A 13,040-nucleotide genomic window follows, 5' to 3' on the forward strand; every position below is an offset into this window, starting at 1 on the left:
CTCATACTTGGTGTAGCCAGATAGGCTGGTGAAAGTGTTACCTTATTTTCACACTGCACCTTTACATTTTACCATAGAGTAGTCTGTTTACCACTGCAGTGGCCAAAATGACTAACCTTGTTATTTAAACCCTGTTTGTTTTACTCAGCCTGTTGGCATCTCCTTCTCAGCTTGGGTAGGATATTGCCATATATGTGATCATTTCCTTTGCGGGCTCTGGCCAGAGCCTGGAAATAGCTGTTGAATCCTTAGAACTGGTTTGGTAAGGGGCTGCAGGCAGCCCACCGCACATCCGTAATGTGATGACTTACATAAACTGGCGATCCATGATGGGACAGTCACTCAGGGGTTGAATATTGCTCGTCCTCTGATAGGTGTACTTTAGTCCCCCCAGCCCAGGATTACTTAAAATAAGGTAGGGATCTGGAGCCATCCTACCACTGGAACTACGGTTTCAAATCACGAGGGGCCACAGAGGGAAACCAGGAAGCTGTTGCTGCAACACAGGCTTACCATGCTAGCTCCTAGTAGGTGAAGCTCTACATTTCAATGACCAGAAGTGGCCATCACTGTGTCTCCCTCATTGGAACCAAGTGATTCTCTGTCCTGCACTGTGTTGGACTTCTCCTTGAAGCCCATGAAAGCTTTGAGTATTATCCGTTGTGCAACCTATGGAGTGGGACTCCTGTGTGTCCTAGGCAAAGTGTAGCTCTCTGGCTGCACAACTTCCAAGGTCAACTCATCAAGTTAATCTGACTTTGTGGTTCAGCTGCTACTCTCCACCTGGCAGAGGGGTCCTGCTGGAACTTAACTCATCCACCTACCTTATTTCGTATCTGTGTATCCCAGCAAAGATTTTATGAATGGGAAAATAAGCCTTGTAAATTACTGGTGCTCAGCTGAAGGCACACTGTGTTGCATAACCCTGAGGGTTGGAGGGGGTAAACATTGGGCAAACTAGAATTATTACAAAGGTGTTATGAAAGACTATACACTAGTGACCAGATCAATGTATGTTTATTAGTCAATTTCTTTAGGGGAAAGTAATGACCAGATTTTCTGAGGATGAGTGGCAGCCCTGGATGACCGGCTAGCAACAGAGGAGCTTAACAAGGCTTTTTTTCTGTAAAGGTCCATAAGGCTCCGGGCCATATGGGTTCCATGCCAAGCTTTCAAGAAGCTACAATAACGCCTTTTTTTTTAAACTTTGTTTATTTTAAATCAAGGCAGGATAGCAAATATACAAATCATGACATATCACAAGCAATGCGTATTCAGGTTCTTCGATCCCCAGGCCTCATTTCCCCCATCAGGCTTCCTCCCTCCCACCTCCCTTCGGCCTCTCCCCCCCTCATGTTTGGAGGCAGAATTTTCTTTCTGGGTTGTCCAGTTCGCCCCTTAGCGTCTATGTGTCTTCTCCAGGGTCCTCTTGGTGTTTCAAGATCCATCGGGCCCTGGTCGGTTTGTAGGTCTGGGCGGGGAAGCGCTGGTCGTATTCCAGCACTGGGCTCCAAACATTCTGAAAGCGGTGGAGCGTTCCCGCCTGTGCTGCCGTGACCTTCTCCGCGATCAGGATGTCCCAGAGTTTAGACCACCATTGGGCTATGTGAGGTCCTTCTGGGGATTTCCAGGCCCTGGCCAACACCGTTTTCCCCGCCAGAAGGCAGTGTGTCAATAGTTTAGACTTGGTCCCGGAGCGCGGGTAGATCGCGGGGATCGGGGCTCCCAGCAAGACTGGTTCAGGTTCCAGAGGAATCGCCGTTCCCGTAATTTTTGCGATGGTCTCTAGGCATGTCCTCCAGAACTGTCGTATATTTGGGCAAACCCACCACATATGGAAGAAAGAGCCTGGGTGACCACATCCTCTCCATCAGGCATGATCCACATGTGGGTTCATGTGGTGAAGTCGAAGGGGCGGGTAATACCACCGGAGGAGCACCTTGTACGCACATTCCCTATTGGTAACGCAGGTGGAGGAGGTATGTGTTCTGGTCCAGATGTCCACCCATGTTTGTTCCTCGACCGGATGGCCCAGGTCCGCCTCCCATTGAGCCATGCAGCGGGTCTTTGTGGACAGGAAGTCCCTTAAGAAGCACCTATATAGGGTGGATACCCTGCCCCGAGTTGGAAGGTCCCCCAGTGTCAGCTCCAGGGCGGTGGGTGGGCGAGTTGCTGCCTGCAGAGTCTGGGGGTGCGAGCACCAGTGGCGTAGCTGGATATAGGTGAATCTGTCCCTTTCCTGGAGTTGGAACTTCTCCTTGCATTGGGCGAAGGTGAGGGGTGTCCCTCCCACATATAGCTGGTCTATGGTCTCCAGCCCGCCCTTTATCCAGTTCTGGAAATTGCGGGGGTCTGCTCCGGGTGAGAAGGATGGGTTATGGAAGACCGGGGAGCGTGGGCTCAGTCCTCTGGGCACTCCCTTCTGCTTTAGAGCCCAGTCCCAGGAGCTAAGGGTGTGTTTAGTTGATAGGAGGAGGTCTCCCCAGTGTGTTCTAAGGGGGGTGGAATGTGTGGCAGAAATCGCAAGGGTAAAGGTGTTTGTAATTGTTCCAGCTCTACCCACCTGGGGCGGTTTGTTATGGTCTGCCATGCCTGAAACTGTGCTAGTTGTGCTGCCACACTATAGGCCCTCAAGTCCGGGACCCCCAGACCTCCTAGCTTGGAGCCCCCCAGCATCGTTTTGAGAGGGATTCTCGCTCTCTTACCTTTCCAGATGAATTTCAGCATTTTTCTTTGGATGTCCTTGAGGGTTGGTGTGGGGATCGCTACTGGGAGGGAGGCGCAGGCGTATAGGAACCTCGGCAGTAGGTTCATCTTGCATGCTGTGATGCGCCCCAGCAGTGAGATCTCTTGGGTCTCCCATCGTTTCAAGTCGCCTTCCAGTTCTTTCAGTAGCCGGGGGAAGTTGGCTTTGTATGTGTCTCTTGGGTTAGCCGGGATGTGGACCCCTAGGTAGGGGATGGCCTTCTTCACCCATGTCATCGGGCACATCGTCGTCAGTGGCTCCCGTTCTTCTGGAGTGAGCCCGATGCCCATGGCCGAGGATTTGTCAAAGTTTATAGTGAAGCCTGAGACTTCACCATAGGTGGTAAGTTCTTGTATTGCCTGTTTCAATGATGATTGGGCTTCTGAGATCGTGAGTAGGACATCGTCCGCGTATAGGGCGATTTTATGTTGGTTGGGGCCGACCTGCAGCCCTTTAATTTGATCGTTTCCCCTAATCCTTTGGGCCAAAGGCTCCATGGTGAGAGCAAAGAGTAAGGGTGATAGCGGGCAGCCCCGCTGGGTTCCGCATGATAGGGGGATCGGAGCTGAGCTGTGTCCATTAATTCTTAGACTCGTACTTGGGCTCTTATAGTTGGCCAGCACCATTGTCTGAAAAGTTGACCCGAAGCTGAAGGCCTCTAGGGTAAGTTTCATAAAGGGCCAATCTACTCGATCAAATGCCTTGACTGCGTCCAGAGCCACTAAGACCAGTTTTTGGGAGTTCCGGGAGGCGAGGTCCACCAGGTTCAGGGTTCTCCGTATGTTGTCTCCCGCTGATCGATGGAGGATGACGACTGCTTGGTCGGGATGAATGATCTTCGGGAGAACGCGATTCAGGCGGTTTGCCAGGATTTTTGAATATATATTTGCATCAATGTTTAAGAGTGCTATCAGTCTGTATGAGGCTAGACTCCTTGGGTCCTTTCCTGGTTTGGGCAGGAGGATGGTGGTTGATTCCTGCATCGATGGGGTGACGGCGCCTGTGTCTCTGAAGGAGTTGAACAGGGTCACCAGATGGGGGGTCAGTTGTGGCCTGGAAAGTTTATAGAATCTGGTCGAAAAGCCGTCCGGGCCTGGGGCTCGTGTTTTAAGCGACTTGATGGCCTTCTTGAACTCCTCCCCCGTGATGGGATCCTCCAATTCGTCTCTCGTTGTGTTGGCGAGACGGGGAACCGCTGCCTTCTGTAGATATTCCACCTGTTGCGGTCGATTCCGAGGGGTTGCCTTCATGATTTGGGTCAGGTAGTCTGTCGCGAGCTGTTGTTATTCGGGCTCCGAGTATCGGGTGACCCCCTCAGGATCACGCAGGCCTGCAATCGTGTTGACGTGTCTCTGTTTGGCTAGTTTGGCCACCAGGAACCTGTTTGCCTTTCGCGTAATATGATTGTTTGGCTTTTGCCATCATTAGGGCGGTTTGTTCCGCGTAGTGGGCTTCAAGCTTTTTCCTCGCTGTTCGCATGATCCGTTGCGTCTTAGGGGACCAGCCTTCTTCTTTGTGGATTGCCTCAGCCTCTCTTAGCTCGTCCTCTAAAGATATTTGGGTCTGGCGTCTGTTCCGGTGGTAGGCCGCTCCCTGAGCGATGAGGGAGCCCCCGATTACTGCCTTCATGGCGTCCCAGTTATTTGCCAGTGAGGTGTCCGAGGCTGGGTTTTCGTCAAAGAAGTTTTTAATTCCTGTCGCGATCTTGTCTCTCGTAGCCATGTCATTGAGAATCGGGTCATATAGAGACCATTTGCGTGGGTTATTGAGATTGGGGTCCTGATCCCGGAGTTCCAAGAACACTGGAGCGTGGTCGGACGTGGCTCTCGTGCCGATGAAGACCTCTTTGACTGAGGGGAAGGTGTGCGGGGAGATCAGGAATAAGTCAATCCTTGAGAAAGTGCGGTGTACGAACGAGTAGAAGGAGTAGTCTCTTTCGTCGGGGTGAAACACCCGCCACAAGTCTATTATCTCCAGAGACCTGAATAGCCGGAGGAGGCTGAGTGCTTGGGCGAAATCACTTGGAGTCGGGGGGTGTGACCGGTCTTTAGTGGGGTCGGGAACCCCATTGAAGTCCCCTCCGACAATTGTTTGGCCCTCCACAAAACTAGCGAGGGTCGTGCCCAAGGAGTCGTAGAAGAGTGATTGTCCCGTGTTAGGGGCATATACCGAGATGAGGGTGTATACGTCTCCCAACAGGAGGCATTTGACTGCTGTGTATCGGCCTTCCGGGCATGTTTTTGTTTCCAGGATTTGTGGGTTCAAGTCTTTTCTAAAGAGAATCACCGTGCCCCCCTTTTTGCTTGGGCCGGAGGCAAAAAATTGAAGCGGGAATGATCGAGAACGAAGCCGGGTCACGTCCGCCGGCAGCAAGTGGGTCTCTTGGAGCATAGCTATCGCAGCGTTTTCGTCCTGGAGCTTTAATAAAATTGCCTTTCGTTTGTTAGGGGAGTTCAGTCCGTTAACATTTAGGGAGAGGATTTGCAGAACCTGGTGGTCCAGAGGTGTCCCATTCTCTATCTCTTGAGTTGGGGGGGGGAGTCAGAGTCGATGGTTTAGCTGCCATGTTTGTCATGAGATCTTGTAGTACCATCCTGCACTTGAGGTTTTAACGCGGGGCCCCAACGGGGGGCCGCAACTTTAACTGGTGGGTAGACCGACATTGTAGGTACGGGCCTACCCTTGGCCAACGGGGCCGGTTGTCCCATCGTGTATCAAGTACTGTGGGTTTCCAAGGAACGAAAGTTGGAAAGTGTCCTTGGAGTGGGTATGAACCGTGGGTATGGTCCGCCGTCTCCGCCCTCGAAGCTCGTCAGATTAAGCGTTAGAGGAGACCAGGGAGAGATGTAGTTGGAACCTGGAGGTGCGGGGGGCGCCATTGTTCATCTCTTTTTGTTGATCCGCTGGGTTGATGACCATGGCATACGTTTAGGTTTCGGGGAGGAAAGCGGCCTGGAGTCCTCGGCTCCCTCCGGGGTTGGTGTGGAGAGTTCTTGGGGCGAAGATGGATGCATGATCCTCTCCGCATCCTCCAAGTGACTGATCCGGCGTAGGGTGCCTTTGTATGTGAATTGTAGAGCCGCTGGAAAAAGCCATCTGTAGCGGACTTGCTGCTCCTGAAGGAACAGTGCCAAGGGTCGGAGTGCTCTTCTTTTCTGGAGGGTGAGTGGTGAGAGGTCCTGATATATTTGGAGTGGCGTGCTCTGAAATGTAATTTCCTCCCCTTTGCGGCTGATCGCCGAAATCGCTTCCTTGGTTGTAAAGAAGTGGACCCTCGTAATGACATCTGAGGGGGGTCAGAGACAGCCCCACGACGCGGGCGAAGTCTGTGGGTGCGATCTAGCAAGAGCTGAGATTTATCCAGGTCTGGGAGGAGGGCCTCAAAGAAGCATCCCACGTAGTCCGCTAGCTTGTTGTCGGGGATGGAGGTTGGGACCCCCCGAATGCGGAGATTATTGCGGCGCGCCCGATTTTCAAGGTCCTCATGTTTAAACTCCAGAATCTCGCATTTCTGATGCAGGGAGTCAATGGCTCTTCGCATTTCCCCTAGAGTGGTGGCGTGGTCCCGCGAGTGGTCTTCGATTTCTCTGAGCCTCTGTTCGGCCTCCGTAACCCTTTGGTCCGTCTGTTCGATTTTGGTGGTGAGTTCTGATAGGCATGAGCGGAACTTCGACTTGATGTCCGCCATGAAGGCTATCAGGTCCCCTTTGGTAGCGAGGGCTCCCCCGTCCTCTTGTTGTTTCTGCGGAGTGAGTTTGGGAGGCTCTTGCTTCTTGCTTTTATCTAGCGTAGTGAGCATGGTGGCTATATCTGCGCCCTTGCCAACCTTAGTTTGCCTAGACATGATGATCGTGTTTGGCGGTCTTGGCTGGAAGGGTTGCGGCGAGGCCAAAGCTGTGTGCCAGCCGCCTAGGAGAGTTCAAGCATGGGAGTGCGAGTGAGACGTCGGAGTAGGTGTGATTCCGCAGTAGACTGGGTCGCTAGCTGGATGGGTGGGCCGGGGCGCCCCAGGAAGCACTGAGTGGTGTGTGAAGGGAGGGCCCGCGAGGTCGGGCTTCTCTGGGTGGCTCTCGGGGCTTATCTCGTGGCCTCCGTGTTTCCCCTGTCGACCTGGCCGAGTGCAGCCCCCGATGAAGTTCTCACATGTTCACCGGGCAACCCCGGCACAATCTGGCTGGATCCGTGTTGGCGGGTCCGTCTGCTGCTCCTCATCGGTCCCCTTGATGCCCGCCGCCATCAGGTTCCCAGTATGTTGTTGAGTTCCGGCGCGGCCGCCATCTTGGTTTCTTCAAATGGCGACGGGGGAGCGGTTCGGTCGCTAAGTTCTAGGAGAACGCTCCAGCGTTCAGAGGTCATTGTAAGCCAGGTTGTGCCTCATCGGTTCCGATCGCCGTAGATGGCATTGGCGACTTGGATACTCGGTCAGAACCGCTTGAATTTGGCGGTGGCGGCGGACATCCCACGGGCGGCCTCAAGGGAGCGACCACATCGATGGCGCTCCAAGCCACGCCCCACAATAACGCCTTTTAAGGGTCTTGAACACACTCTTTAATTCAATGAAAAATGAGTTCTACGTGATAATTCCCCATATTGAAGACTGAAAAAATAATGATTTATTACATCCGATTTTGTGCAGCCTTCAATATGCGGAAATATGACCCCTCCATGACCCCCAACCTCCCGATTCCCTGCTCGCCCCCACCCCTTCCCGTGCTGGTGGGATTTCTTGAAAATCGGTATCAGGTGAGGGGGCTTTCACTCCAGAGCCCTCCTTTTCTCCCCTGTCTCCTTCTGTCCCCGGTCAAAGCCTTCCTCCTGTACCTAGCCCAGACACACTAACAATCACAGAAACGCGTTTACACTCACATTAACCTGCTCCCCCAGACGCCCACGTCTTCTCCCGTCTCGGACGACCCGTCATCCCCTGCACGCAATAGTCGTGTGAGGCAGGGGCTGACAGTTCGATTTAGAAATACAGCTCAGAGCTGTCTCTGTGCAGTCTTTCTACATCAAGCTTTTTTAAATTCAGTGAAATAAAAAATAAAAAATACTTTTTCACTTAATATTGTCGAATAGACTGCAGGTTTTGATGAGTTGATTCATTCCTTGAATCAATTCTTTGATTATGGAGTTCTAATTGAAGAACTGACACATTCAGAGACTGCAGGAGGAGGCGGACAGCCACTTAGGAAGAGAATAGCTTGCCTCCTTCATCAGTCTTCTTACCATACTGCAGGAACACCTTCATGGAAGGAGACACATTGAACAACCAATGAACACTGGTGCACCTTCTGCTGGCACCATGTTCCCAAATACTTGTTATTCTAGGTCTCTTTTCTTATATGTTTTGCTTTCTAATAGAATAACCCTGGCTGATTTCAACCAGTCCTAAAAAGTGAAACAAGGTAACAATATTCTGTCGAGCTTCAGAGATTTAGGGCTCTTTTTCATTACATTGCCAGCAGCTGCTACCATTTGCAACTGGAACACACATCGAATGCTAGTCACGTTGCCTGAAACTTAGCAAAGGATGAACTCATGACAAATCAATAAGGTGGATGTGTATACATACTTCTTTGTCATTACAGGCCCTCACACCAATTGTTTTATCCACTAGGTGTCATCAAATGGACAGCTGTGAGCCAAAAGTTACAAATGGACATGTGGCAGAATAGGAAAATCTACTCAAGCATAGTAACTCAAGGCCATTGCCTCATTTGTATGATTAACATTCCTCCTCTAGCCTAGGACCCATGCCACTTGTCATCAGTTCCAACACAGTAGCTGAAGTGCTGAGAGAAAATGGTGCAAGGAAAGTGATGAGTGAACTGGTTATGCAGCTGTGGGTGGCTCATTATTCTCGGACACCTTGCACATTAAAAAACAGAGTTCACTGACCGTCTTTTTCTCTAAGGTTTGTAATGTGAAGAAACCTATGTTTTAGGATTACTGGCTTTCTTATGGTAAGCATCCTTCCCACACTTACTTGCCTTTGTATGGGGTACATTGTTAATTTGCATGTATGGTTTTTGGGTAGGAGATCTTGCTTCCGACTCCACACAAATGCCTTTCCCGTTAGGTGATGTTTCTATTTCATGGGCCTAAAGACCCTTAGTAAATTTATGGGACTTTTACAAGGCATACATTAGATTTAAAAAAATGATTATCAGAGTTTGCTAATTAAAACCCATGTGATTAGTAATGTTGTACTCATATTTGTAGTGCCACCAGAAGTGATTTTTACCAAAACATAAAAATGAGCAACAATACAGCATTTTTGTGTACTGCTGAAGTAAGACATTAGTGAGATAAGTCAGGCCTTGCAAGTTCTTTAAAATTTCACGTGACCTGCAGGTCGAGTAACTTAGTTTACCTACTCGACGTACGACAACTGATGACAACAAATTTAAATGCGCTTTCTGTAAAATGGCGCATGTCACCGCAACCCCACTTAATGTTTGGCACACTGCTGTAACCCAGAGGCTAGCCATGCACTGTGAAACTTATTTGACATTTACTGCAAACATAGTAAATGTTAAATAAAAGTTTCAGACATCCCCTGCAAATTGTACTCACCCTTCATAAAATCAACTCGACTATGCGAGTGGGTGAATAGACTACGCAGCCCTAAAACTTAGCAGAGAGGATGGTGTAGCAGGCAGAGAACTGGGTAAACTAGGTGAACTATTGTAGTTTGCGGCCACTTCACTTTCATGGTAGCTGGTATAAAGCAAAAGGGTGAAAAAATTGAATGTCGAGGAGTATGGGATCAGCACAGATGGAAGCAACCAGCAGGCCACAGAACTAGGTTTGCCTTCAAAATCATTTGGCACATTTTCAAGAGTGTTCACTCGTCAATATGATACATATTTTGCAACAAACCGAAATATAGTTTACATTATGAGATTTAGGCACACTAACCTACACATTACTCTAAATTATGGATACAATGCAGTGTTTTGCAGTAGCAATACTGTGATTTATATATTTTGTAACAACTTAAATGATAAGAAATGGAATTGCATGGCTGTCATTTAAAAACAAATAAAGCTAACACATACTGGTCTTTGCCAGACAGGATATAGTTTGCGTAATAAAACTATCATCCCGATTACTTCTGGTGTGCAATTATTTGAAAACCCAAAAATATATAATTTTTGCCTAGCACTCCCACACAGGCCGTTGGCACTTAAGAGTGGAGGAGATAATTACTCCTGCACTCTCTCTCCACACTACCCCCTTTGAACTCACAGTGAACAGAGAAAAGAGGCTGGAGAGAGAGCACAGAGGGCAAGAGAGGAATGCAGGGTAAGCTGTGCTTTTGTTCAACAGGGTAACTTAAATAGCTAGCTTTTCTACTCAAGTGTCAATTTATTTAGCCAAACCTACAGAATTGCACAGCAAATTGCTATGCGACACTGCTTATTTTATGCCTTGCTTTTTGTCTTGGTTTTTGGGTTGGATGACCTAGTATCTCGGACGTCAGTGAGATTGATTTAGGGAATTTTTTCAAAGTATTTGAACAGTGGGACAGCTCAACCTTTGAGGAGTTGCACCCCCTTTTCTTTGATCAGGTGCTTGTGTGAGCTGTTGCTTATTTAGATTTATCAAAAATGTATTGCATGGGTTCTCCTCATGTGCGAATATCCTGCTTTCTACTATTGGTGCAGTTTTCTCACTTTTGTAACATCTATTTTTTCTTCTTTCAATTGAGGGTTTCTTTAACATATAACTTTTTTTCTCTCTTCTAGGAATTATATGAAGCTTTTGTGCTCAGTCACAGCGAATCGAGTGAGGCCAGGAAGGACACTAGTTCTCCAAAGCTCAGTCTCCAGACCTTGTTGCATCTGCAAATGGTTTTGGCCCAGAAGCCGAGGCTTGCCCACGTCTTGATAGGTTTCCTGCTGCTAGAGGACACAAGCAGCTATGCAGTGGAATACAATCACACCCTGCATACGATTTATGTGGATTCCCTCTTGGGTTCTCTGAAGTCACTTCAGAAGAAGGATGACTGCCTCGAGTTGTGCTCTGAGACAGTGCAGCAGATGTACAGTGCCCTGGGCATGATGCACTTCAACGTGGAGCGCCATTCAGGTGACCTTCGACTTCTATGCAAGGAGCTCTTTGAAACCTGCAGTAATCGGGAAGGACAGTTGAATGAGGGGCAGATACTGGGCTGTCTGCTACGAAAGCAGAGCTGTAGCCTTATCAGCTTGTATGAAAATGTTGCCACAGAGAGACTGAGAGAGAAACTATTACATCTGAGAACCCCAGAAAAAGGTATTGTTTGTTTAATTGAAATGTGTAACCCATTATTTAAAAAAGCTCCAAGTCCAGAAACTGAAACTCTTCCATATGTATTGTAACAGTTGTTTAATAACGGGTAGTTAGATCAATTTCCATGTTAGCAACTCAGTGTTTTACTATCATACCTCTTTTATTCTCTAGTGTTCAGAGAACCACCTATGATGTTTTTGGTTAGACCAGTCACTGTGTGAGATGTCAAATACAAAATCATCTTAGTGATTAATAATACATTAAACATTAATGTTGGGGTTCCTGGAGTTTGTAGATGTTAACCTTGTGTAGATAGTAACCTTAACATATATATATATATATTTTTAAACTTCTTTTTATTGACGGACTTGCCAGATACAACTCACTTTTCAGCCACAATATCATACATATATGTCACCAAATACATAACAATTATATTGTATTACATTAACCTTTACAGGGTATCGTTGTCGTCTGAGGCCATTTCACATAAATACGCTTGTAACAGGGCCCATATGTCCTAGGGCGGTTAGTTGCAGTTACAGTGATCGTGTATTGTTCCTCACACTCGTTCACATATGACAGTTCTCGTAAAAATTGTTCAATGCTTGGTGGTAAAGGGTTTTTCCAACAAATCAGAATGCATCTTTTCGCAATTGCACATGAAACATTAAACAGTCGTCTAATGGTCTCGGAACATTTGCCAATATCCCCGAATAAATATTTTTGATGAGTCATGGAGGCAGGGATCTGTGTTATCTCTTCTATCAATTCTGCCACTTTTCCCCAGAACTGAGCCACTGCTGGACATTCCCAATACATATACATTTGGGGCAGTTTCCAGTGCCCTCAGTTGTGAATTTGGCTATTTTAGCAGGGGTATAATGAAGTCTGTTGAGGACTTTGAATTGTATAAGGCGTAGGCCTGCATTCATCAATACGGTCTTTGTTAGCATGCAGTACCTAGACCATTTCTCATCTGTAATGGTTGCATTGAAGTCTTTCTCCCATTTAGTCTTGACCTCATTCAGTGTGGGTGAGTGTGTCTGTGTCAACGCATACAGGTTTGAGATTCCCAGTCCAGGGCCGGACGTTGCCTCATGTAAGAATGGATGTGTGGTGGCTTCGTCTGGGAAGAGAGAACGGGTGTGTGCTAAACGCAGATTTCATTCTGTAATATTTGAGTGTTTTGAGCGCCCCACCTCCCACCATTTCTCTGAGCTCACTTATGCTCCCGAATTTCCCATTTGGGAACGTATCACGCATTTTGATCTCCCTGTCCGGATCCCACATTCGTTGTATAGACTTGTCTAGTGTCGGTGGGATGTCAGGGTAGTTCGAAAGAGGAACATCTGGGTCATATGGAGTGTCTATTTTTAATCTTTTATACAATGCGCCGCACGCCCGGACCGTACTCCTCACAGGGTCATAAAGGCATGTGTCCTTGTAATTGACGTTAATAATAATAGACCGTAGGTCAATGGGGGATGCAGCAAACATTTCTAGCCATATGTGGGGTGAGCGGTCAGACAGGTCGTACCAGTGCTTAACAAATTGTGCCTGGGCAACATGAAAATACAGCTCAAAGTCTGGTGCCGCAATTCCCCCGGAGGGAAACGATTCGACCATTTTCTCCCACTTCATACGGGCGGTTTTGCCATCCCAGAGGAACGTCACCGCCATTGAGCACAGCCGTGTAAAGAAGGCTCTTCCGGGCCAGATAGGTATGTTCACAAAGAGGTAGAGTAATTTAGGGAGGATGATCATTTTCAGAATTGCTGTCCAGCCGCACATTGATATGGGAAGCTTGGCCCAGGTCTGGAGCTTGGCGCCGAGCAGCTGGAGGGTTTGTTCATGATTGTCTGTGTATAGTGTCTGTTTATCCCTGGATACTAGCACTCCTAAATATCGGATATTCTTTGTTGACCATTGGAGTCCCGAGGTTGTCGTCGGGCAATTGGTAACTGGTGCCAGTGGAAAGATCTCGGATTTCCCTCTGTTGATCTTGTATCCTGAG

General features: G+C 48.3%; 1 protein-coding gene across 2 annotated transcripts in view; it reads left to right on the top strand.

The window, feature by feature from the left end:
- Window positions 1-13,040, top strand: part of ZFYVE26 (zinc finger FYVE-type containing 26) — a 1,501,667-nt gene that overhangs the window by 12,328 nt on the left and 1,476,299 nt on the right. For both annotated transcript variants that reach the window (XM_069638726.1, XM_069638727.1), the window contains exon 4: window positions 10,498-11,026. In XM_069638726.1, coding sequence (XP_069494827.1) covers window positions 10,498-11,026 — 529 coding nt within the window. The remainder of the gene's footprint in view (window positions 1-10,497; window positions 11,027-13,040) is intronic.

The sequence above is a fragment of the Ambystoma mexicanum genome, chromosome 14 (assembly GCF_040938575.1).
Source record: "Ambystoma mexicanum isolate Mex_15411 chromosome 14, UKY_AmexF1_1, whole genome shotgun sequence".
Lineage (NCBI taxonomy): Eukaryota > Metazoa > Chordata > Amphibia > Caudata > Ambystomatidae > Ambystoma > Ambystoma mexicanum.